At 43.5% G+C, this 24,755-nt stretch overlaps 1 protein-coding gene across 1 annotated transcript; it reads right to left on the bottom strand.

The window, feature by feature from the left end:
• On the bottom strand, nucleotides 1-23,631 carry LOC137424746 (ADP/ATP translocase 1). Its single transcript, XM_068112512.2, has 4 exons — nucleotides 22,985-23,631; nucleotides 12,832-13,318; nucleotides 900-1,040; nucleotides 1-777 (listed from the first exon to the last, which is right to left on the bottom strand). The coding sequence occupies exons 1-4, from the start codon at nucleotides 23,102-23,104 to the stop codon at nucleotides 614-616; spliced, it is 912 nt and encodes a 303-aa protein (XP_067968613.1). The 5' UTR covers nucleotides 23,105-23,631; the 3' UTR covers nucleotides 1-613.
• Nucleotides 23,632-24,755: the final 1,124 nt, after the last annotated feature.

Here is a 24,755-nt window from a genome sequence, read left to right as displayed (position 1 = left end):
TAATGTAAGGAAAGGTTTTATTGGACCATGGAGTTGGAAATGGAGTCAAAACAAAACAGTGACATCGATAAATAAAGCAAAGTGGACAAAGTTACAGTAATCCAGAGGGATTTGAGATGTGAACCCCAAACTTAAATTTTTTTTTTATTCCCTCTCCAAAATAGCAAACCAACAGCAAACTTTTCCCATTACAGTACTGACAGAAGTGATAATTTTTACGTTCAACTTCAAACAAAAAACACCTACGCATTTTTGCCACCATGTTTGTTTAGGGAATGTCGACCAATTTAACTTGGCCAAAAACCTCGGCCTCCAGAATCTTTGTATTTAGAGTGGGGTTCAGGCCATGGTAAGAAAATATTACCTAAATACCATTAAACAAACAAAAAAAAACAAAAAAAAAAAAACACAAAAATGTGGAATGACAAGATATATCTAGCACAAGCAAAGCTGGATGTAATTGTTAACTCACCAGCCAAGAGTAGTCACAACATTGCCAGCACACATTTCTTCTGCAGAAAATTTACACTTTATTCTGTGTCTGCGGTGGTCCCCTTCCCTCCTCTCTCAGTGGCCATTTTGAAAGAGTTCCCGATACTCACTGCCAACCCCACTAAACGTCAGTGTATTTCTTGATTTCATCATAGAGGACAAGCACAAAAGCACCACCCATTCCACGTAAAACATTAGACCAGGCACCCTTGAAAAAGGCACGGCCTCCTTCTTGCCTCGCGATCTTGCGCCAACAGTCCATGGTCCCCGAGTACATGATGTCACCTGCCAAACATTTGTGGGGATTAAGAGGCATTAAAAAACGTTTTAACAAAGAAGGGGGGCGGGGGGGAGAGGGGGACGAAGCATGCATGCATACCAGTCTTAAAGACAAATTTCAAGCTCACCTCCTTTACGACCAGACTGCATCATCATGCGCCGTCGGACGGTGTCAAATGGGTAGGAGACAAAGCCAGAAACGGCCGTGACCGTCTGAGCAATAAGCCAGCTCACAACGATGTGGGTGTTTTTCGGATCAGGCAACATGCCTGCAACAAAGGATATCAAAAGTGGTTCATTTCAGTGGCAATTTGGCTGTCAGGGATCAACTTCCAGACTGCATGTGACCTGCAGTGAAAATCTGCATTTTGCAAAATGTCCTTTCAAAATTACCAAGCCATCCCCAACAATCAAATGAATCTGGACCACTCAAATGACAATACCCACATAATCAGTACAACAGCACAAACCGATTGAATAATTATTTTTTTTGCCTCCGCAGACAAAGGCATTCTTTTTTTGGCTTGTCCATCTGTGCATCAGTAACAGATTTTCGTTACCGCGATAACTTGAAGCGCTGATGGGATTTTGCCCAAACTGGGTACAAGTCTGTACTATAATGCAAAGATGAACCGATTCGATTTTGGATTCAAAAGGTCAACAGTTAATTGTCATGTTACGTTCAAATGAAAAACCTAATTTTTAATATTTTACCACAATAGCTTACAAGAGCTTGCCTTTCAACCAAAGTTGACAGATTAATACAAATATTACCCGATTCAATTTTGGGCTCAACAGGTCAGATGTAATGTGGCTTCGTCATTTTGCAGATCATAACTCGAGTTGAAAGCATCTGATGTTTTCTCTCTCATGTGCCTATTAATGGGATCAAACATAATGGTTTGACAATCAACATGGGAGGAGGCATATCCAATGACACATTCATACCCAATTCTGGTTTCTCGTTTTAATTTTTATAAAAGGTCAAGCAAGGTTTGAAAAACAGACAAACACCTTTATAATGACATGGGGGGTTATGGTCCCTGGTCAAGGAAGAAAAAAAAAAATAAAAAAAAAATCAGAAAGAAAAAACAAACTAGAACGGCACTCGGTAGAGCACATACCTCCCTCCATCAGGCTGCACAATTTACGTATTGTATCCTCCTGATAGGCCGGATCTGGATCCAGACTTGAACCAAAATCTAATCTGCTTGTTCTAATCACCTACCCAACGCATCCATCTCATTTTATTATAACATCTGGAGATATTGTGCTATACCTATACCGCATCATCTCATTTTGGTCCGGCCATTAAAACATTGCCTCAAAACAGGGAACCAGGATTGTCATGGGGCCCGCAAGGCTAACCCCCGCTCTAGCGGGAAAATGGCCTTAAAACGATCATTCATTCATTTATTCTCAATTGGCTTAGCGGTCGCCTGGTGTTGGCTTAGCGGTTAGGGTTCCTGCTTGGGATCCTAGGATCCTGGGTTCGAATCCCGGTTGATCGCTGAATTAACGCCAGGGAGGTTGACCCAGCCTGTCATCCTTCCGAGGTCGGCAAATTGAGTACCAGTTCACTGGTAATTCCCTGTGTGTCGCAAGAGGCAACTAAACGGTTGGCGGCAGGAAGGGCATCCGGCCATAAAACATTGCTTCAAAAAAAAGGGGACCACGGTGCCCGAAAAAGGCCAACCCCTGCTCTGCAGGGAAAAATGGCCTCTAAAGGTGGTTTTCTTTTTTTTTTCTTCAATGGTGAAGAATAAAAATAATAACAAGCGTTACACCTCGGCCCCCCGTCGGGGAAGTGACGAGAGTCGACAAAGTGGAAGACGCAGAAAACATGCTACGATATGATATTTCGCTCAAGGTTCAGACATACATGGAGACGGCCATCTTGGATTTTGACGTGGCGACCCAATTTTCAATAGCGTTCTTCCTTGTGCCTAGATACACCCAAACACCAGATTAGAAGTTGGTACTTCGCTTATTTTTCAAGATATGATATGAAAGATATGATATATGATATGATATGATAAGATAAGATATGATATGATAAGATATGAAATCTTTCCTCTTCTCCAATGGCTTGATCTCTGATCATCAAATTGGTTTCAGACCTGGACACCACTCTGGACATGCTGCTTCTGCTTTCTCAACAATGGATGGAGGTCCTCAATGCCAAACAAGAAATTAGAGCAGTCTCCCTCGACATATCACGTGCCTTCGATACGGTCTGGCACCCCGCTCTGCTCACCAAACTCTCCTCTTTTGGTATCCATGGAAATCTCCACGCATGGCTGGCGGACCTCCTCTCCAGTCGTAGTCAACGTGTGGCCCTGAATGGGTTTCTCTCATCTCCTCTTCCTGTTCAGGCTGGAGTTCCCCAAGGCAGTGTTCTGGGCCCTGTGCTTTTTCTGGTCTTCATCAATGATCTCTCCGACTCTCTTGAAAATCCTCTCTATCTCTTTGCTGACGACTCTACTCTCTGTCGCTCCATTCTTCATCCCTCAGATCGGCAGTCTGCAGCCTCCTCACTCTCTGCAGACCTTGACAAAATCACAGACTGGGCAAACAAGTGGAACATGTCTTTCAATCCTGACAAATCTCACACTCTTACGATGTCTCTCTGAAAAGACCGACTGGACAACCCTCCCATCCACTTTCTGAATAATCCTCTCCAAGAAGTTCTGTCACTCAAGCTTTTGGGTCTCACTATCTGCCATGATCTTTCCTGGAAAAACCACATTTCAAATCTGGCCTCCAAAGCCAGTCGCCGACTGGCCATCCTCCGTCGTGCGAAGTCCTTCCTTGGCACACCTGAGCTCCTATCCACATACAAGGCTTTCATCCGCAGCTCAATGGAATACTGCTCTCCCCTCTGGGCTGGTCCTCCTGCCTCACACCTAGCTCGCCTTCGCGCTGTTGAAACCAAAGCATTCAGAATCATTGGAATCTCCCGCGATGAAGCTAACTCCAAGGGCCTCTCACTCACTCACCGCTGGCAGGTTGGTGGTCTTTCCGTCTTCTACCGACTCCTCTCTGGCCTTGCCCCCCCCAGCTCTCTCTGGGCTCTGTCCCGCAAATATTCCTACAGGTCGCACAAGATCGGCCTGCAACCCTCTTTTGGTTAAACTGCCAAAACCAAGACTCTCTGCTCACCTTCACTCCTTCATTCCTCTTTTCTCCCACCTCTGGAACAAACTCCCTCACTCTCTTCAATCCCACTCCACCCTCCAAGTCTTTAAAACAGCTGTTCACCACCATCTCTTATCTTCCCCCATCCAAAACCTTGATCCTTTCTACCCCCGCTAATTTCACCCCAATTCCACTTTTTGAAATACCAACTTCTGTCCTGGAAATCCTTGGGCTTTATACTTCTCCCTCCCCCCCCCCCCTTTCCCATGCCTCCTCCCCCCGGGCCCTCTCCCTTCCACACATCTCCCTGCTCTCGGATGTTGTGTTTGTGTGCTTCCCCTTTTCTCCCTATCTTGTCTTCCGCTCCCTCTTTTTGTGTATTTTGTTTGTCTGGTCGATTTGTTTGTGAAGTAAATGTTAGCTCTTTCACAAGCCTCGATTCAGTATACAAAAAAAAAAGAAGGTTCAGACATACATGGCGGCGGCCATCTTGGATTTTGACGTGGCGACCCAATTTTAAACAGCGTTCTTGCTTGTGCCTAGAAACACCCACACACCAGATTAGAAGTTGGTACGTAGCTTATTTTTCAAGATATTTCGCTCAAGGTTCAGACATATATATATATATATATATATATATGGTGGCGGCCATCTTATATTTTGACGTGGCGACCCAATTTTCAATAGCGTTCTTCCTTATGCCGAGATACACCCACCCACCAAATTAGAAGTTGGTACTTCACTTATTGTCCCCCGTCGCACCGCAGAGCGAAAGGGGGACTATGGTTTTCCCCTCCGTCCGTGTGTCCGTCCGTCCGTCTGTCTGTGCGTGCGTGCGTAAGCGAAGGACTGCATTCAAATTTGGTGTGGGTACAACCCACGTCAAAATACAAGATGGCCACCACCATGTATGTCTGAACCAAGAGATGAATATCTTGAAAAATAAGCGAAGTACCAACTTCTAATTTGGTGGGTGGTTGTATCTCGGCATAAGGAAGAACGCTATTGACAAGTATTGGGTCGCCACGGCAAAATCCAAGATGGCCGCCACCATATATATGTCTGAACCTTGTGAGCGAAATATCTTGAAAAATAAGCGAAGTACCAACTTCTAATAAGGTGTGTGTGTGTGTGTCTCGGCATAAGGAAGAACGCTATTGAAAATTGGGTCGCCACATCAAAATCCAAGATGGCCACCGACATGTACGTCTGAACCTTGAGCGGAATATCTTGACAAATAGTGGGGCGGCTTAGCCCAAATATTCAAAAGAATTGTGCATTTTGTGATACAAGCACCAAATTTGGCACACTAGTAGACTATCATATTATGAAAAGATCTGGATATTGGGCCATCTCAGATTCAGAGATTTGATTTTTGCAAGATTTGCAGATTTTGCAAGCTGAGATTGCATCGCCAGGGACGGCCGACTCCTTCCTACGAGCTGCCCACGTCACCCGCACAAGAAGAGCTCATCAAATCACTGCAGCGGCACTGCACATCCTGCAACACCGTGCGTATGAACGCCACTGTATGACATATGCTGATGATGCAGAAGACCTGCCTGAGTTCGAAGACTGGTGTCACCAGAGAGGAGAAGACATTCCCAACTTTCAGTACTGGGCAACTGTGCTGGAACTAGAGATGTTGGTACTGGTCTACGTGCGTTCTCTGCGGCAGGCTTCATTCACGACGTACCTTGATGCCCTGACGGAACTGGTCCCATGGTTCCATGCCTTAGACCACACACACTATGCCAGGTGGGTCCCTGTTCACCTGAGGGACACGGTTGCACTCCCAATGAAGCACCCAGATGTAGCCAGAGAATTCAGGGCTGGCAACTTCACTGTACAGAAGACGAAGAAGGTGTTCTCTTCGATCCCAATCGAATCGAAATCTTGCAAAAATCAAATCTCTGAATCTGAGATGGCCCAATATCCAGATCTTTTCATAATATGATAGTCTACTAGTGTACCAAATTTGGTGCTTGTATCACAAAATGCACAACAGGTTTGCTATGCTGCTACACTAAAATAAGCGAAGTACCAACTTCTAATCTGGTGTGGGTGTATCTCGGCATAAGGAAGAACGCTATTGAAAATTGGGTCGCCACGTCAAAATCCAAGATGGCCACCTTGCGTCTTCCACTTTGTCAACTCGCATCACTTCACCGACGGGGGACCGAGGCATAACGCTTGTTTTTCAAGATATTCAGCTGACAAGGTTCAGACATACATGGCATCAGACATACATGGTGGCGGCCATCTTAGATTTTGACGTGGGTTGCACCCACACCAAATTCGAATGCGGTCCTTCGCTTATGCACGCACGCCCGCCCGCACGGACTGAGGGGAAAACCATAGTCCCCCTTTCGCTCCACTGTGCGACGGGGGCCAAAAAAAAAGTATCAGATCCAGATCTTCACCAAAAGCAAATCAATGATTCCTTGTCACACACAACCTGTCCAAGTCTTGTCTGAATCCGTCCACATCTTTTGGGATAGCCAGTTCAGACAATATGACTTCAGGAACCACAGACTTAAATGATTATGGCCTTATCACATCCAACCAGGGAGGACGAGACTGATGTGAGATGAAGCAAAGACATCTGATCCACGTGCAGTACTCATGCATATGGCATGGATTGAGTGGAGTGCTACAATCTCGCACAACCTGCCCTCATTTCACGTGTCTGTCCAGACAAGAACCACCACAGGACAGCGAGGAACACAAGAAAGAGCACCCAGAGAGCCTGACAGCTCAACGCACAGAAACCCACGAGAGAGCTTCAGCAGAGTTAGTTTTGCAAACTTTTTTTTTTTTTAAAGTGTATACCACTCAATACATTACAATAAATATGTACATCATTTAATGCTAGAATATGTATATAACTTAATGGGATCAGCACATGGTAAGCTGTTTTCATCCACGATTTTATTTATATTTTTACCCTCGCCAGAGGAGAGGGTATAGTCAGGTTCACTATGTTTTTTCGTTCAAAATTTTGGCAGATTAGCAAAACTATACATTTTTGGAATATTCAGAGCATGAGGAATCCAAAAATTAATGTTTACATTTGTGTAGACACCTTTGCGAAAATGACACTCAGGACAGTGATGAAGATCTGTAAAAGCATATTCCTGAACGGTATAGACCTCGTAGATCCTGTGTATAGGACTTATAGTTCAATCTGATACTACCTATAACTTCCTATAACAACCTATAACTTCAAAGGACTTGCATCTCGGCATAAGGACTCATGTATTATGTAATACAGTTATATCACAAATATAAAGACAATGGTTTTCAATTACCTTTGTTTGTTGCTTTTCTATAATCCTGAGCACTATTTTGAGGCCTTTATTGGATTCCTTGACCCAGAAAACATAGGATTAGCATATTTAATTAAGTCTCTAGGTTGACTAGAAGCCGAGATCACGCAAAATATGTATTTTATAGCGACCATTTTCAAAATCCAAAATGGCGGCCATGCAGGTGTCTGTGCAAATGCCAACATTGATTTTCAGATTCTCCATACTCTGAAGATTCCAAAAATGTACAGGTTTGCTAATCCCAAAATTTTGAAAGAAATAATATTTGTTAACATAGTGAACCTGACTATCTTCATCACTGTCCTGAGTGTCATTTTCGCAAAGGTGTCTACGCAAATGTAAACATTAATTTTTGGATTTCTCATGCTCTGAATATTCCAAAAATGTATAGTTTTGCTAATCTACCAAAATTTTGAACGAAATTATATTTGTTAACATAGTGAACCTGACTAGTATTGCATTTGAGTTCGTTTGTTTGTCCGCACAGAATAAATACGATTTTCTCTGCAACCGTTGGTCAGATTGACAGGAAATTTTCACCAGAGGTGCACCTCCTCCTGTAGAATTTAAAAAAATGTTATGGCGTCATCAGTCATGTGGTTAGACGGCCATATTTGTTTTAACACAAAATATTTTAAAACCACTAAAAACATGTCCTGGCAAGGGTCTGCAATCTCTGATTGCTCTTCGTTTCATTTGTTATTTTATGTACACTTGTGTATATGTCCTTTTGCCCTCAGGCTACCAGATACTATCGTTGGAGGTATTGACTTATATAGGGTTGGTTTTCTAAGGCTTATATCAAAATATTAACTTATATCAAATGGGTCTTTTGAGGTGAAAGTGTGATGACGTCACCACGTCACGCGGCACGAATGCGCGCCTGTGTCGTTGGAGGTACTGACTTCTATAGGGTTGGTTTTCTAAGGCTTATATCAAAATATTAACTTATATCAAATGTCTTTTAAGATGAAAGCGCGATGACGTCACCACGTCACGCGGCACGAATGGGTCCATTGTGCACGCTTTCGTTTTATTTCCAAATTAAAATCTGTTTTCACTTTTGCCGTAAAAATGACATCAGTGCATCGAATGTGGTATCTTATTTGGTGAAATTCGGTCGATTTGAAGTGGTGAAAATAAAATGTGATCGTGGAAAATCGTAGCGAGGGGCCATTTTGAATCGGTTTTCGATTATTGCACCGGATTATTGCACCCTCCGCCATTACCCTGCCATCACCCTCCCATCACCCTTTATTGGACCATTTGACTTCTATAGGGTTGGTTTTCTAAGGCTTATATCAAGATATTAACTTATATCGAATAAGTCTTTTAAGGTGAAAGCGCGATGACGTCACCACGTCACGCGGCACGAATGCGCGCCTGTGTCGTTGGAGGTATTGACTTATATAGGGCTGGTTTTCTAAGGCTGTAGGCCGCACCTCATTTTGTCAAATAGTGGTATTCGGGTGGTTCCGGTATTTGGGACCGCAGGGACGGAAAGTGCAGGTACGGGGTGCTTGGCACTCCCCAGCCGGCCCGCTCTGAAGGTTCGGATCGGGACACCGGGATTCATTCCGGTCGCCCGGTCGGCCCGGAGGTGGGGGTGCGGGGCCTGTCACGGAACGTCAAAACAAACGGCCTGCCGGGGCCGCCCAAAAGTCGGGCGTGAGGGGCGCGTCCACTAATGGAACGCCTCTCGCTTCCCAGATCGAGGGCCACGTGGTCAGGAGAACCTCATCCCTTCTGGTTGCCCTGCCGTCCCACCGGGAGCGCTGGCAGGGTGTACTTCAAACTAAGCTTAAGTGTCAAGTGTTAAGTTCCTCCTTGCCCTCGCAAGGGAAAGGCTAGGGTCAAGCTCTTCCAAATTTCCAAACACTAGAAATCGGACGTCTCAAATTAATTAATTATTTGTTAATACATCTCAGTCGCCCGCGACCTCTAGCGTGGGCGTCGAACCAGTTCATTTCCGGGCGACCAGGCCGAGTATCGGCCCGGCCGTGGCCGAAGCCGTTGATTCCGCCGTAGCACGCTAACGCGTAGGCTCGCGCGTCCCCGGTCCGCCGGGGCTCCGCGGGTGTCCTACCGTGCCCGGCACTGCTGATCTCTCAAACTTCCGGGAGTAGGTGCCGGTGCCCGGGGACGGAGTTCGCTGTCTAAACATGGTAGCGCTAGGCCAGTGGGACCGCCGGGACCCACATGCACTCACAAGTTGTTATGCGCGTGGGCGGCAGTATCACACCGGGGCGCCCAAACGCTCCCCGGCTAAAGTTCATCCTGAAAGCGCCCACATTGTGCGGACAAACCAAGTCAAGGGCCACGTGGTCAGGAGAACCTCGTCCCTTCCGGTCACACTGTGCCTATCGGCCGGCCTCGAAGACCAAAATTGTGACGGTGTCACCCGAAAAATGGCAGCCACCTCCACCTGCAACTTAAATTTGTAGATAGTGCAAATAAAACTTGTATGCAGCCATGTGCTGTGTTAAAGACTACCTCTGTGTCGACCTCCGTTTTGCAATGGTTCTCCCAATTTGTTTGGCACCAGGTCCACAAAAGGTTAAGCCAAAAGGAAGTACCAGGTCCCTGACCATTTTATGCTTGCAAGCCCACACATAAGATACCCACCCACCCATTTATTACAAGTTGGGCAAAATTTCAAGCAAACGGTGAAAGTTCAACAGTTTAAGAATTGAAATTTCGATTTCATTTTGAGTTAACATTGAGGAGGGCCAGTCATCAACTAGAGGGCCAGTCATCAAACCAGAGCCATCTTTCAGAGGGTGGGAGTGGGGAGGGGGTGAGAGGGCTTCAGTAGCTTCACTCTTCAGCCACTTCATTATACATGGCAAGACAATATGCTAAATAATTGCACGCCGAGCACGTCTTCTTGAAACATCTAGTACTGCTAAAAATTAATCCTACTATATTAAAATAAAACGATTCTCTCTCACGTGTATGTAAATCTGTAAAACAAGAAAAACAAAACAAAACATGGCTGTCCAGATCTCAACCAAATTTTGCATACGTGTTGAATGTTGATGTTACCCAGGTCAGAACCGCAATACTAGCACTAGTTTGACGAACTCGGTGAAAACGACTGATTTGAGGATACATGATCACACGACTGCAAAGCATTGCCTTGCTATCCACAATCACCAAGCGAAGTGCTAAATTATGTGCGTCTGTGTGAACACTCATATTTACATCTCATCATTTTTCATTTTGAAGTTGGTTTTGCGGTGTAAAAGATGCTGTGCTGTTCAGCCTGGGGCAGTTCCAATCGATCAGACGGAAGAGAGAGGATGCATCTTTATCCTCGTGATCGAGAAAGGAGGAAAATATGGTAAAATAAAAGTTTGTCGCACGGGAGGGACAGCCAACTACTCTTTTCTGTGTGTGGCGAGTTTAGAATAATTGTTGCTGTTAGAATTGGCTAAGTAGAATAAGGATAAATAAGTAAAAATAACTTAAATGGTAATTGATCCACCATGAGAAAGAGAGATTCACGTCTAGATTCCCCTTCTCTCATGGCAGATCAATTACCATTTGAAGTATTTATTTATTCGTTTTGAGTTCTCTTCCCACCCAAGCAGAACATGCTAATTATGTGCCAAAATGATCGATGACATCAAGTAGAATTATTAGTTGTACCACGTGACATTCTGTTATGGTAATATGATCTTATAATGGACAACCTTTTCTGTGATTAATGTAATAAAGGTGTGGCCCAAATAAAACAATCTGTCAGTGTCAGCATGAACAAGTCATGTAACAGAGATCAGCAAGACCGATAGTCTAACAGCGGCGTAGCCGGGCTTGTTTGATACTTTCGTTCAAGAGGAAAGTATCACCTGGGTGGGGACACGAGTTAGCAAAGAATGCTAGTTTTTTTTTTTGTTTGTTTTTTAACGTCAGGCATGGACAGCCAGATCGTGAATGACGGATTAGAAAAAAAAAAAAAAAAAAAAAAAGGCGAATGGCAAACGAACCAATAAATTCCACATGCTTGTGCCACCTTCAGTCGAACGTCAGGCATTGACAGCACACGCGCTCCATATTTTCATTTCAAACAGCATCATCCATCACTCCAATCACAAATTAATACTGTGGTATTAATATATCAAAATATAATGTTAAATCACTTTTGTATTGAGATATCAAACCAGCGAACTGTCATATGTTCACTTCCAGATTCGGGAGCAAGGTCCATGTCAATTTCATGTCAAGATCACAATTATACCGAGGAATTTCTGAAACCACCTACCTACCTTACGACACCTGCTGGAACCTCAAAATGTTTCACAGGTTATTATATTTCCTTTTCGTAAAATATGCAACGCTAATGGTTACAAAACGCATCCCCATCCTGTGACCAGATCCTCAGCTATGATTCGTGTATGTTCGTGGGGACATACGGACAGACAAATGCTGTTCTAGACGGCAATGGGCTAGGGCTAGGGCTACACTGCAAAAATCAAGCAAGGTTAGATGCTTACTGTAAGATATAGATAAGTGGATTTAGATTTCAAGGTCTGAAAACCAATACAGCAAATTTCTCAATGTCACACGAAGCCAACCTATAATACCTGGGCATGTTTTATCTGTACAAGGCAGTTAGGATTGTGTGGTTGCACATGTATGGTGGCAGTAGATGCTTTCACAACTATAATGTGAACAGCTGGTGGGACATAGTTTATACATGGCTGGTAATGACCTCCGACATCAAAATCTAATCAGTCCAGCTTTGAATCGTATACACTTTCACCAAGTTTGGTCAAAATCCCATCACTGGTTCACAACTTAACTCGATAACAGAATTTATACCTAACGGGACCTCTAACCTTTGACCATCATCGAATCGATTAATCTTTGCATCATTATACATACTTGTACCAAGTTTGACTTTGATTCTTTCAGTCGTTAAAGTTGTTGCGGTAGAGAAAACCTATCATGGACAGACATACATGGACAAATCTGAAAACACAAGGTGTCCGGCAACTTAGTTGGTAGAGTCATAAAAATAGAAAATAGGGGCAATACCACTGGGCGCTCGCTCACCTGGTACAATAAAAGAGTTTACTACACTGACGAAAGGTATTTTAAACAGTATCACAGTATTTTTAACCAACTTCAATGGTTGCTAAAGACAGGGCGCCATGTACAATCATACTAACGTAATCACGAGACTTTAAACAAAAAAATACCTATTTTGGGGGTGCAACCCTACCATAGCCCCCCCCCCCCCCATAGGGGCCAACACATTCAATGCCATGAATAAACTTCAGTCATAACAGACCAAATATAATTTGTGCCAAGTTTTGTCACAATCCCATCAGTGGTTTCAGAGAAGAAGTTGTAAGTGTTTATGGACAGATGACGTGCCATTGCATAAGCTCTCTGGAACTATGTTCCAGGTGAACAAAAATGCACCATCCCATCCCATGCTGTTGAACCATGTATGTGCTCCCTTAAATCCAGCATAATTACATTAAAAGGCAAAAAATAAAATTAAAAATTAGAAAAAGAAATTTTATTAAATTTCAACATCCTTGCATAGAAAAACCATAATGAACAAATAACAGCAAAAGCATACCTTTGGCGGTGTCATAGATGCCAAAGTAGGCGGCACGATAAATGATGATGCCCTGCACAGAAACACCGAAACCCTGGTAGAGACCACGGAATCCATCAGCCTTGAAGATCTTCGTAACGCAGTCGCCAAGGCCCTTGAACTCTCGCTCAGCTAAACTTTTGCCCACGTCAGCAGCAAGCCGCGTCCGGGCAAAGTCCAAGGGATAAACAACACACAATGACGTAGCACCTGCAGCACCACCCGATGCAAGGTTACCACCAAAGTAGCGCCAAAACTGCTTGTGCTTGTCAACACCACCCAAGAAGATCTGCTTGTACTTGTCTTTGAAAGCAAAGTTGAGAGCCTGTGTTGGAAAGTAACGGATGACGTTCACCAAATTTCCACGCCAGAAGCTGAGGAAGCCTTGTTCCTTTGGAATGCGGACAACGCAGTCGATGATGCCCTTGTACTGCTGTTCAGCAGTGATCTGTTTGCTTACATGTTGTACCTGAGAGAAGGGAATGCAAGTGTTTTTGTTTGGTTAAGGGTGTAGTACTGGTGAAAAATTGAGAAAACTACATAGGTACCTTTGAGAGGCCTTTACACAAAAACAAAGTCAAGTTAATATCTAATTTTCAGTTTTTCTTGAAAGATATAATCTTGGCTTTAACTCAGACCAGTTTCAACGCTTCTTTGTCATATTACATGCATATAATTTGCATAAATTAGACCGTCAATAAAAAACAAGGAAAAACAAAGAACACATTTCTACTTCTATCTTCTATGTTCTATGTCACCTATCATTCTTTTCACACAAAACTTGGTACATGTATTATACATGTTACTCTACTACCTGATGAGGATTTTGTGAAATCATGTCAAATGTTCACTAATTAGCTAATTATGCCAATTACCAGATAAAACTTGGTTGTCCTTCAATAAATCCACAATGGCTACTCCTATAAACAAAAGCCTTCATCATTTTAAAGGAAGTGATATTCTGAATATCCTGTCCAAATTTCAGCCCAAAAGAATGATGCAAATTAAAGTTATAACAAATTTCATGCATGCAAAATGCAAAATATTATATTGAATTGAATTGAAATTTTTCAATATTTAGGGGTACTTCTATGACCGCTAATAGCATGATTCTTGTTTATAAGACGAAGGAAACTGTTCAGCTAAAAAACAAAACAAAAAATCACCTGTTCACCAGTACTACCCCCTTAACTCAAGAACAGTAACACGGAAGCACCAGCAATAAAGTGCATTATCCAAGTCTTATTAAAAGCTGCAAAAGAGATATAGGTACAAACTAGAAAATAGAATTTGAAGCAAATGCATTGATGGATATACTTCTGCTCGTCATAAATATCAACCCAATGATTGGGAAAATAAAGACTCTCTGCTCACCTTCACTCCTTCATTCCTCTTTTCTCCCGCCTCTGGAACAAACTCCCTCTCTCTCTTCAATCCCACTCCACCTCCAGGTCTTTAAAACAGCTGTTCAGCACTATCTCTTATCTTCCCCCATCCAAAACCTTGATCTTTTCTACCCCCGCTAATTTCACCCCAATTCCACTTTTTTGAAATACCAACTTCTGTCCTGGAAGTCCTTGGTGTCCTTGTTGTTTTATACTTCTCCCCCCCCCCCCCCCCCTCATTCCCACACCTCCTCCCCCCCAAGCCCTCTCCCTCCCACACATCTCCCTGCTCTCAAATGTTGTGTTTGTGTGCTGCCCCTTTCTCTCCCCATCTTGTCTTCCGCTCCCTCTTTTTATATATTTTGTTTGTCTGGTTGATTTGTTTGTGAAGTAAATGTTAGCTCTTTCACGAGCCTCGATTCAGTATAAAAAAATAAAAAAAAATAAAAAAAAGTTAACTAGATTAAAGATCACATAAAAATTTAAACGTCATGCGAGAACAAAGAAAATTAAAGACATCACATGATTCTAACATGAATGGCCTGCAAAGCGATTTTCAAAGTTCCTTTGACGGCGTTCAACTCAAACTTGAATCAGTTAATCTTTGCATCACAGTCCATACTCTTGTGAAGTTTGGTTGAAATCTTTCAAGTGGATCACACATTATCGGGGGAAACAAAATACTTTATGGACTGGGATCACAAAAATCAATGTCTCCGACTTTTTTGTGAGGGTTAGGGGTGGGGTCGGGGAGGTCAGGTGGGCAGTGCTTCAATGTCGTGACTACCACGTCCGTCCGAATATTGGATAAGAAAATAATTATGTAGAGCAGAAACGCAAAGCTGTTACTTGTATAACAGTTTATACACTTGTCATGAAGCAAACACCACGATCGCATTGTACTTTAAAGTATTTTAAAACTAATTAGCAATTCTAATGGAAGATTAATCAAGTTACACTGAATATGAATGAATGAATGAATGATCGTTTTAAGGCCATTTTCCCCGCTAGAGCGGGGGTTAGCCTTGCCCATGACAATCATGGTTCCCTGTTTGAGGCAATGTTTTTATGGCCGGATGCCCTTCCTGACGCCAACCCTTGGTCGCCTCTTAAGATGTGCAGGGATACGGTGGACCTATTCTAAATCGGAGTACACACCGTGATGATAGTTACACTATCACTATTAATATTGTAATGGTCGGCAGATTGGGAAAAGTGTCCTGACCATCAATGTGATGGTGGAACATGGTCAAATCTTCCACCCTGGACAGTCACCAATTTAGGGACAAGTTCTGAGGGCATACACCGGGAAGCAGAGTAGATAATTTCTAGTTTCCGAAATAGATACACTACAATGCGATCGGTCACCAACAGCTGGTTCATCAATCTGAAAGCGAATCTGAAAGGGGGCTGAGCGATGACCCAGGATGAACTGCTGCAGTTTAAAATCTCCTAACGAGGGTTGGCAGCAATTTCCAACAGCTGTGGGTTTTGACTCGTGTCGTGGTAGGAAATTTTTTTTTGAAAGAAAGGGGTGGGAATCAGAAAGAAGCAAAGGCACTGATCAGCAATTTTTTTAAAGCACTTCCCCATGCCAATACCTTATGAACCAATAACACAAATAATAAGACAAAAATATCATGTCAGGTCAGTCTCTTGACTCCTACTGCAGGTCAGTCTTGACTCCTACTGCAGGTCAGTCTTGACTCCTACTGCAGGTCAGTCTTGACTCCTACTGCAGGTCAGTCTTGACTCCTACTGCAGGTCAGTCTTGACTCCTACTGCAGGTCAGTCTTGACTCCTACTGCAGGTCAGTCTTGACTCCTACTGCAGGTCAGTCTTGACTCCTACTGCAGGTCAGTCTTGACTCCTACTACTGGTAACATGTAACCCAGTGCTACCTGTCGCATGGTCGGGTAGTCGGCGACTAAACTGACTACTCTCACTGGCTTGCCGGTGGAGAGGGTGACTGACACCCTGCAGGACTAAAAACAATAGCTGTTAAAGGACGGATGAGCTCCCTTCAGGAGCCAATGGCCATCTGGTAAGTAGATGGTCTCCGGTTGGACCGGCCTTTTTTTATTAGGTAGTAGGTTGAAGACAGCAACCGAGGGTAGCACTACCGTTCTGACTTGGGAACCTTAAAGTGGTGCCCAGAACCATCTTGCACTATCCATGCCAGGATTTCTGGTCTTACTTTTCATCTCAAACTACAGCAGCTACCGGGCTAGCTTTAATCTCCCTCTTGCAAACAAACATCACACACTTTTCTTACTCATTTTCACTCCACACCTTTACATTCTCACTTGCTGTTCTTTCCTCTCATTTGCTCAGAACCCTCCAATAAAATATGATAAAGTCTTAAAGGTTAATGGCCCCTAGTTCACGACATTATGTGGTGCGAAGAATCTCCAGTGACCTGCCTGTCTCTGCTGCAAAGGGGAGAGCCAAGAGCTCAGACAGTAGTAGTAGTATCGGCCACTACCAAGACCCTCAGTTGTTAGGTTTAGGGAGTAAAATCGTTTCAGCTATCCATCATCTAGCGGTCTTAATTGCTGGTGACAGGACAGTATCATACGCAAGGAATATTTTGCTGTTCTATGATACCGAGTGACGTGTGCTTTTGGGAAGGTTGCAAGCCGCAAGGGATCTGCTACATCCTCAGAAATCGCAACAAACACCCCTGCATTCAACTACCATCAAGAGAAAAACAAGCATTATAGTTGGCATTTTTACATTTGCTTTAATTCCCTTCACCAAATATTAGCACAATACAAGCCAATTAACCTCAACAATTGTTTAAGGAATGGGAGATGCTATTGTAATGACGAGGTTGGTGCATCACAGCAAGGAGTCACATTCATGCATGCAGACATACTTTATATATACAGGCAGTCCCCGGGTTACGAACGCCCGACTTACGAACGCCCATACTTACGAACCGACCTATTATTTAAAAAAAAAAAAAAATTTTTTTGGTTGTATCCAGAATCGAAGCTCATGCAAGAGCTAACATTTATCACACAGAAAAAAAAAAATCAGACACACATAGTATATAATAAGGGGAGCAGTAGACAAGAGAAATATGAGAAAAGCTCTGTTCAAGCCACCCTTGATGTTTACTTTAAGAAAATTGACCAGCACCAGGTCCATCCTCTCCAGCACCAGGCCCATCATCTCGGAGAGATATATCAAGGTATGATTGTTTCAAGGTTTGCAAGACATCAATTGGAACGAGAGTGAGTGTTAACCTTTAATCATTATCTTTTATTTTCTATCTAAACAGTTTAAGAAATGTTTTTCATGTTTTTTATACCTATAGATGTTTTAGGTAAAATATATACTATATACTAAGACAAACATTTGACTAAATGACACGAGATGTGAACCGTACGTAACTGTTCCGACTTGCATACAAATTCGACTTACAGACCGACTTAAAAACGGAACTCGTTCGTAACCCGGGGACTGCCTGTAGTTCATTCTCAAATCTGCGGCAATCTAAATGTCCCAGTGATGAACCCAAGGAGTGTTGTGGTCCCAATCCTATTCCTGATTTTCATCAATGGAAAATACTCTATTTTCTGATGACTCCACCCTCTGCCGTGACATCCACCAAGCGGCACCAGCCTATTCCCTCTTTAGACTTGAACAGAATCACAAGGTGGTCAAACACTTAGAATTGTTCTTTCCATCTTGACAAATCACACTCCACCTCAATCAAAAGGACCATCTGGCAAACCCTCCTATCCACCTTCTTAACAATCCAAACTCCTGGATCTCACTATCAGCCATGATCTTTCTTGGGAAAACTACATTGAAAAGTTTGTCTCCAAAACAAGCCACGACTGGGCATCCTCCATCGTGCGAAATCCTTCCTTGGCACACCTGAGCTTCTCACCACTTACAAGGCTTTCATCATCGGCTCAATGGAATACTGCTCTCCCCTCTGGGCTGGTGCTCCTGCCTCACACCTAGCCCGTCTTCATAAACGATCCACCATCAATAATCCCCCTTCTGTTTAAATTACCCAAATCCAGGATCACTGCTCACCCCACATACTCTTCAATCTCATCCTTCACTCTTGATTGCCAAGACAGCTGATCATCACCATCTCAGATCATCCCAAATCCGAAGCCATGATCTTTTATACCCCCACGCCCCCTTTCCAAATTTCCAGTTTGCCTTTGAGTGTTTGCCGCTCTATCCATCTTGCCCATCCCATGCATACTCTCCTGCCTCTCACCACCCCATTGTCCAGGTCTCCCTCAATATTGGCCTTCCACTCTGCTGTTGGTGCCCTCTCCTCCCCCTCTCTCAACTGTTCCTCTGGTCTTGTTGCATCCTAATTTCTTCAATGTACTAATACTAGCTCTTCCACGAGCCTCGACTGTATAAAACAACAAAAAAACATCTTAAATCACATCTACATTTTGGACAAGCGTACCTAGGTTTTATGAAAACATAAAATGGTAAAAATTACTTGTATTTCACCCAGGGAGGAATCACGCATAATAATGGTACACGCCAAACCACATTTCACAAGGGATAATGAATGGTACACTCCAAGCCACCAAGCAAAAAAACAATAAATAAATAATAATAATTAATATATATATGCAAAGATTTGCAGTTGGGAGTAACTTCAAAATGACTCCATGGTAAGATCTCCAACCTTTAATTGAACAAACAATGACAACGTTTCGATTAACAACCTGTCACATGATTAACATTTGTCACATGTTGTTAATCGAAACGTTGTCATTGTTTGTTCAATTAAAGGTTGGAGATCTTACCATCGAGTCATATATATATATATATATATTGTGAAGGTTCTAAAAACCGTAACTATATATATATATATATATATAAAAAGTTCAAAACACACCTGGTCACAAGTGTGCCGCACTGACCGCGTCCTCAGTCGAGGTCCTCAGCATCATCCCGTTTCGGCCCTTCAACCTCGATACGGTCAGCTAAGGTGGGCCAGCAGAGGCACATACACATCCACATGCAGCAACTGCACCTGGATGCGTACATACCCCCACCCCCAGCCAGTGCGAACAACAATAACACCTCCACATCCAGAATCCACAGCCCCAAACAAACATGGTGGAACACTCAAACACCCACCTTTATACCCTTCACCACTCACCAACAAAACACACCAGATCTCACACACAAACACACCAGATCACTCACACACACACACCAGATCACTCACACACACACAAACACACACACACAACCTACCCTTACATCATACACCAAAACACGCACTCATGCAAAAATTAATTCATGCAAAAACACACACCCTCACCCACTCACTCATACACAAAATAAGAAATAATAATGGTTAAAAAACAAAACAAAAACACAACCAACCTACACCGTTCGACGTGCCTCCATAAACTTCCTCCATATCCAAAATGAGCCTTTCAAGGAAACCTGGGCCACCTTGTCACACTTCCTCCTTCTTTCTGCCCCACACACTCCCAGCCTAGCAAGAAATGCAGAAAAGGAATTGCCAATTTACCCTCTACACCCCACCTCAAATGGCTGACACGAAACTCGCCAACCCTTCTCCCAACACTGCCTCCAGCTCACTGTACTTTCCTCTTCCTCTCGTGCACCTCCATGTTCTCTTCCCAAGGTACCGACAACTCCCCGAAGATGACCTGTCTTGCACTTGACCAAATGACAATGTCAGGCTGCAACCTTGTCACACAGATCTCCTCTGGAAATACCAATTGTGGCTTTAGGTCTGCCACCACCTGCCAATCACAAGCATCTGACAGCCCTCTTGCTTTCCACCTCCTCTTTCCACTTGGCCCTCTTTGACAAACCACACCTCTCCCCCATCAGTCTCCTTCTCTCCTTCTCTCTCTCTCTATCTCAGCACCTCTTGTTGCACCATCTGCACCTGATCATGTCACCACCTGTATTGTCCTGCTGCCAATGCGACTGAACATGCACTCAGTGCATGCTGCACCGTTCCCACACCTCCACACAAATAACATCTCTCCTCCTGCAACAACCCCCACAATCTCAAGTTTACTGGTGACGGAAGCACATCATACGTTGCCCGCAACAGGAAATTCAACAATATTGGCTCCATACTCCAAATCTCTTGCCACTTCAATATCCTCACGCGCACACCTTCCCACTTAGTCCAAGCACCTTGCTGTGCCTGACCGACTGCTTTCACATATCTCCCCTCCTCTTCCTTTCTTCTCACCTCCCTCTCAACCATCTTCATCCTCTTTTTCACACATGCCTTTCCCCATCGCTCATGCTCCATCCACCCCAAGCCATGCTTCCCATGCTGTACCATCCCCATGACCTCCTCCTGTTGCAACCGCTCCTCCATCTCATCCACCTCTGCTCTTGCATCCCACTTCCGACTTCCCTTCTCTGGGAGAGCATTCTTTACCACTGCATCACTTGAATCCCACAACATCATGAACTCCCGCACCCTCACCACCTTAAAATCCTCGGTTAATGATGTCAAGGGAAACTGGAGTTTTCCACCCTGACCATTAAAGGCAATGTTCGTCAAACAGCGTGGCACTCCCAACCACCTCCTCACAAACCCGCTCACCACAACCTCCATCCTCTCTACATGCCCAATCGCAATATCATACATCATCAATGGCCACAATACTCGTGGCATCAACCCAAACTTCAAACACGTCTGAATTTTTATTTTATTTGAATTTTTGAAAAATTTGTATTTTATCTGTGCAATAGTCCACGACTCCTGGATTTACATATATATATATATATATATATATATATATATATATATATATATATATATATATATACACATGTAAAAATGTAAATCCAGGAGTCGTGGACTATTGCACAGATAAAATACAAAAGTAAACTAGAAATCATCTGAAAATGCAAAGCCCACCCGCGTCTGTATTCAGATGTCTTCTTCCGCATGCTCAAAATAACGGAGTTAAAAAAAAAATACAAAATGAAAATTGCTGCATAATATGAAGCCTTGACCTTTGAGCTTTATATGTAAAAAAAAAAATAAATATATATATATATATATTGAATTTAAAAAAATAAAATCAGCTTTTAGCTTTTGATTGGAGAACCAATTCAGTGACCCAATATGCAAATTCTTAGAATTTGAGGTCAATTTGATGAAACGATGATTTTATGTGACGATGACCTTTTGACAAAATTTATTAATTTGCCTTCATATTTTAAACCTTTGGTGAAAATTTAATGACAATAGCTGAAGTGGTAAAACAGTCACGGCCCAGCAGACACAGAGACACACACACACACACACACACACACACACACACACACACACACACACACACACACACACACACACAGAGACACACACACACACACACAGACACACACACACAGAGACAGACAGACAGACACACACACACACACACACACACACACACACACACACACACACACACACACACACACACACACAGGCTAATAAGTGCATTAATAAATGGCTCAGGCTATGAACACCATGTGACCATATACATAACATCACCGTTATCCAGACCCAAAGACCACTTCAATCACTCCCCCCCGATCCCACCCTACTTCATACATTGTCGGGTTCAATCCCTCAATAATGTGTATTAAACCACAAACCTGCATTTGAAAACCAGACATTGCATTGGAATGGCATGACAGGCACACGACAGGACAGCAAAGTACACAAAGTACTTGCACAAATTAGAAACAACTACAAAAGGATTTATATCATAAACAAATCCCACCCACAAAAACACAAAACCAGTTTATCGTATTAAATTCCAGTGTACAACTGCTGGCTCAACAGGACGCTTTTGACGTAGTGACGTCATCATTCTCAAAGTCGATACGACCTTTCGAGGGAAAAGATAGAAAAAGTTTCCGAATCTACTCTCACTCAACTCCTCCCCATTCAAATCACTTCTGGTCGTATTAACTCACACCGAGAGAACAATATTTCACATCTCGCTTCCTGGAAGTTAAAAGAAGATCATGACGTCATTCGGATACCACGTGTCCTCGAAATCATTACCATCTGAAATTGTTTCAAATCGGTATTCAAGGTCACCCGAGTAACCCCACTGTTCGCTTCAGTAAAACAAGTTAATGTTTTTTTTTATTATTAAAGAGCGCGACATACACAAGGAAACCGAAAGATCCAATCAGGAAAGCAAACGCCAAAGGACATCGTCCTTTACCTCAAATGAACCCGGGACAAGGGAGTAGTCGGAGTAATCGACGCCGGTGCTCGGTTCGCTGTGAAAACAATTTCCATCTTTCAATCACAGATGTGCACAAACATGAAGAACTTCGTGAACGCAGCAAAGTTCAAGTAGCGATAAATTATTTTTATTTGAAATTAAAATAAAATTAAAGCTTCGCCAAATTAAAATATCAATGGAAAGCCGGCATCGGATGCAAAGGCCGAGAACGCGTGAAAAAACCGTCACAGGGTAAAGGTTGAAATATCTTGTGGTGGGAAAAAAAAAAACGGTAAAAACTCGTCAAATCCAACGTTTTCAAAGCATCCCACTGCGTTTTAAACCGGCTTTCGGCGCTACGCCGGGAAGGTCACCCTGCCGCCATTTCGCGCTCCTTCCGCTCCCGCTTCCCTTCAGCCGCAGCGAGCGCCTCGCGAAGCGTAACGTTGGCGATCGCCGACGACAAAAACTGCTCAACAAAAAGCCCACAGAACAAGGCCCTCACGGGCTCCGCCATACCTGCAACAGCAACTTCACACGCTCGATGGGCGCAACTGCAGTCTTGGAAATGGCCGCGGCCACACCACCAGTCAAGAAGTCCTTCATGAAATTGGTGACCGAATCCATGAAAGTCGACATGATTCTCTCTCTCTCTCTCTGGGAAAAAAATTAATGGGGAATTATCTTTAACGATTTCACTTTTAGCTTCAAGAAATGTTCCTGATTTTCCTGATCTTTGACGTTTCGATATCGAGCCGCCGTGGAATCGGAAATGACCGTGCAGACCCCGGCAGTGCCAATATATGGAACCGTGACGTCATGTGGGTGTGTCCCGTTATTTGATTGGTCTGACCGTGCATACGCAGTGACGCAATTGCACTGCAGTTATACGGCGAAGCTTCATTGGTCAATTTTCACGTGCGTCATACGTCACCGTTTCCCGGCTGCTTCCCACGTGGTGAGGGCACAGAACGGTTTTTGATGTGCCCCTTTAAACCGGTAGTCGTGGACCCGTGGTACAGCCCAAAAGTATAGAACTGTCGTAAGTACACAAGTAGATCGACAAGAGGAAATAGAGAGGCTAATAAAGAAAATGGGTGAGAACTCTTGGGCAAAAGGGGGACTTTAAACAGGGCACTTCATGTGGAGGATAGTTCCGCAATCCATCCAATGTAGGCTTCTTCTTCTTCGGGTACGACCGGGTTAGTTCGGCTCGGCGCGTAAGTTAACACTTTTGGAGAAACGACTTGGGGAAAATATTCTTTGTATTTATACTTAAATTACTCAAATTAAAATACGAATTAAAGTTTTTTTTTAAACCCGAGAGATTTGATGGCTGTGATGGAACTGTTTTGGGGTTCCCGCGGTTTCAATGATTGGAGTGCTTGGTGCTCAGTTTCATTTTAACGGATCTTGAACTAAACAGTGAGGGTGAGGCTAACCTTAAAGAAAGAGCCATCAAAGCATGTGGCCATGGCTCCAACCTCACAATGGGCCGATACGAACATCCTTCTCAACCCAACCACGCGCCGGTCTTCCACCTGGCCAAATGATCTTGAGGCTCGGCGTGTGATACTTCAAGATCATTTCCAAGTTACAGTTGGTTTGTTATTACGGGGTAACTATTTAGTATCTACTATAAATGGATGAGTTGTGTGTGTATGTGTGGGGCATACTTTTTGTGTCTATTAATTACGTAGTCTATTAATTCATTACCTACTATGGAAATGTGCCTTTTAACCCTTTAGACTGCTGAGACCCCTTCAACCTTTGAAGACCCTTTAAGATCTTTAAGAACCTAAAGACCCAGATGACAAAAGTCCCCGAGATCCCAAAAGACCCCAAAGTCCCCAAGGAACAAATAGACCCAAAAGTCCCAGAGGACCCAAAAGTCCCTGGGGACCCAAATTACCCAAAAGTCCACAAGGACCAAAAAGACCGAGAAGGCCCAAAAGTCCACCCCGAGGACCCAAAAGACCCAGATGACCCAAAGGTCCCCGAAGACCCTAAATAACCTGAAGACCCAAAAGTCCCCGATGAACCAAAAGGACCCACAAGGTCCCCAAGTCTTGGAGGCAGGTATGCTACAAGGTAGTGAAGACCAATGAAAATTTGGTACAACGGACCAACGGGCCCACTAGTGTGCGTAAATGGACAAATTTGGACTACACCCCCCTTTTGCAGGTATTCTCCACATCTGACTCTTAATCCCCTCATCCAAAATGATTACCGAGCTGCTAAATGAAATGAATGTTAGCTCTTCGGGTTGGTTGTGGATATCTCCCATGTG

The sequence above is a fragment of the Myxine glutinosa genome, chromosome 4 (genome assembly GCF_964187855.1).
Source record: "Myxine glutinosa chromosome 4, kmMyxGlut1.1, whole genome shotgun sequence".
Taxonomy (NCBI): Eukaryota; Metazoa; Chordata; class Myxini; order Myxiniformes; family Myxinidae; genus Myxine; species Myxine glutinosa.
This window is presented reverse-complemented; position numbering and strand designations above follow the sequence as displayed.

Excerpts from the sequence above, each read along its gene's own strand:
- LOC137424746 (XM_068112512.2), bottom strand. The coding sequence starts at position 23,104 with ATGTCGACTTTCATGGATTCGGTCACCAATTTCATGAAGGACTTCTTG. Across the intron at positions 13,319-22,984 it reads GTGTGAAGTTGCTGTTGCAG|GTACAACATGTAAGCAAACA; the intron begins GTATGGCGGAGC and ends CCCTTCTCTCAG. Across the intron at positions 778-899 it reads GCAGTCTGGTCGTAAAGGAG|GTGACATCATGTACTCGGGG; the intron begins GTGAGCTTGAAA and ends AATGTTTGGCAG.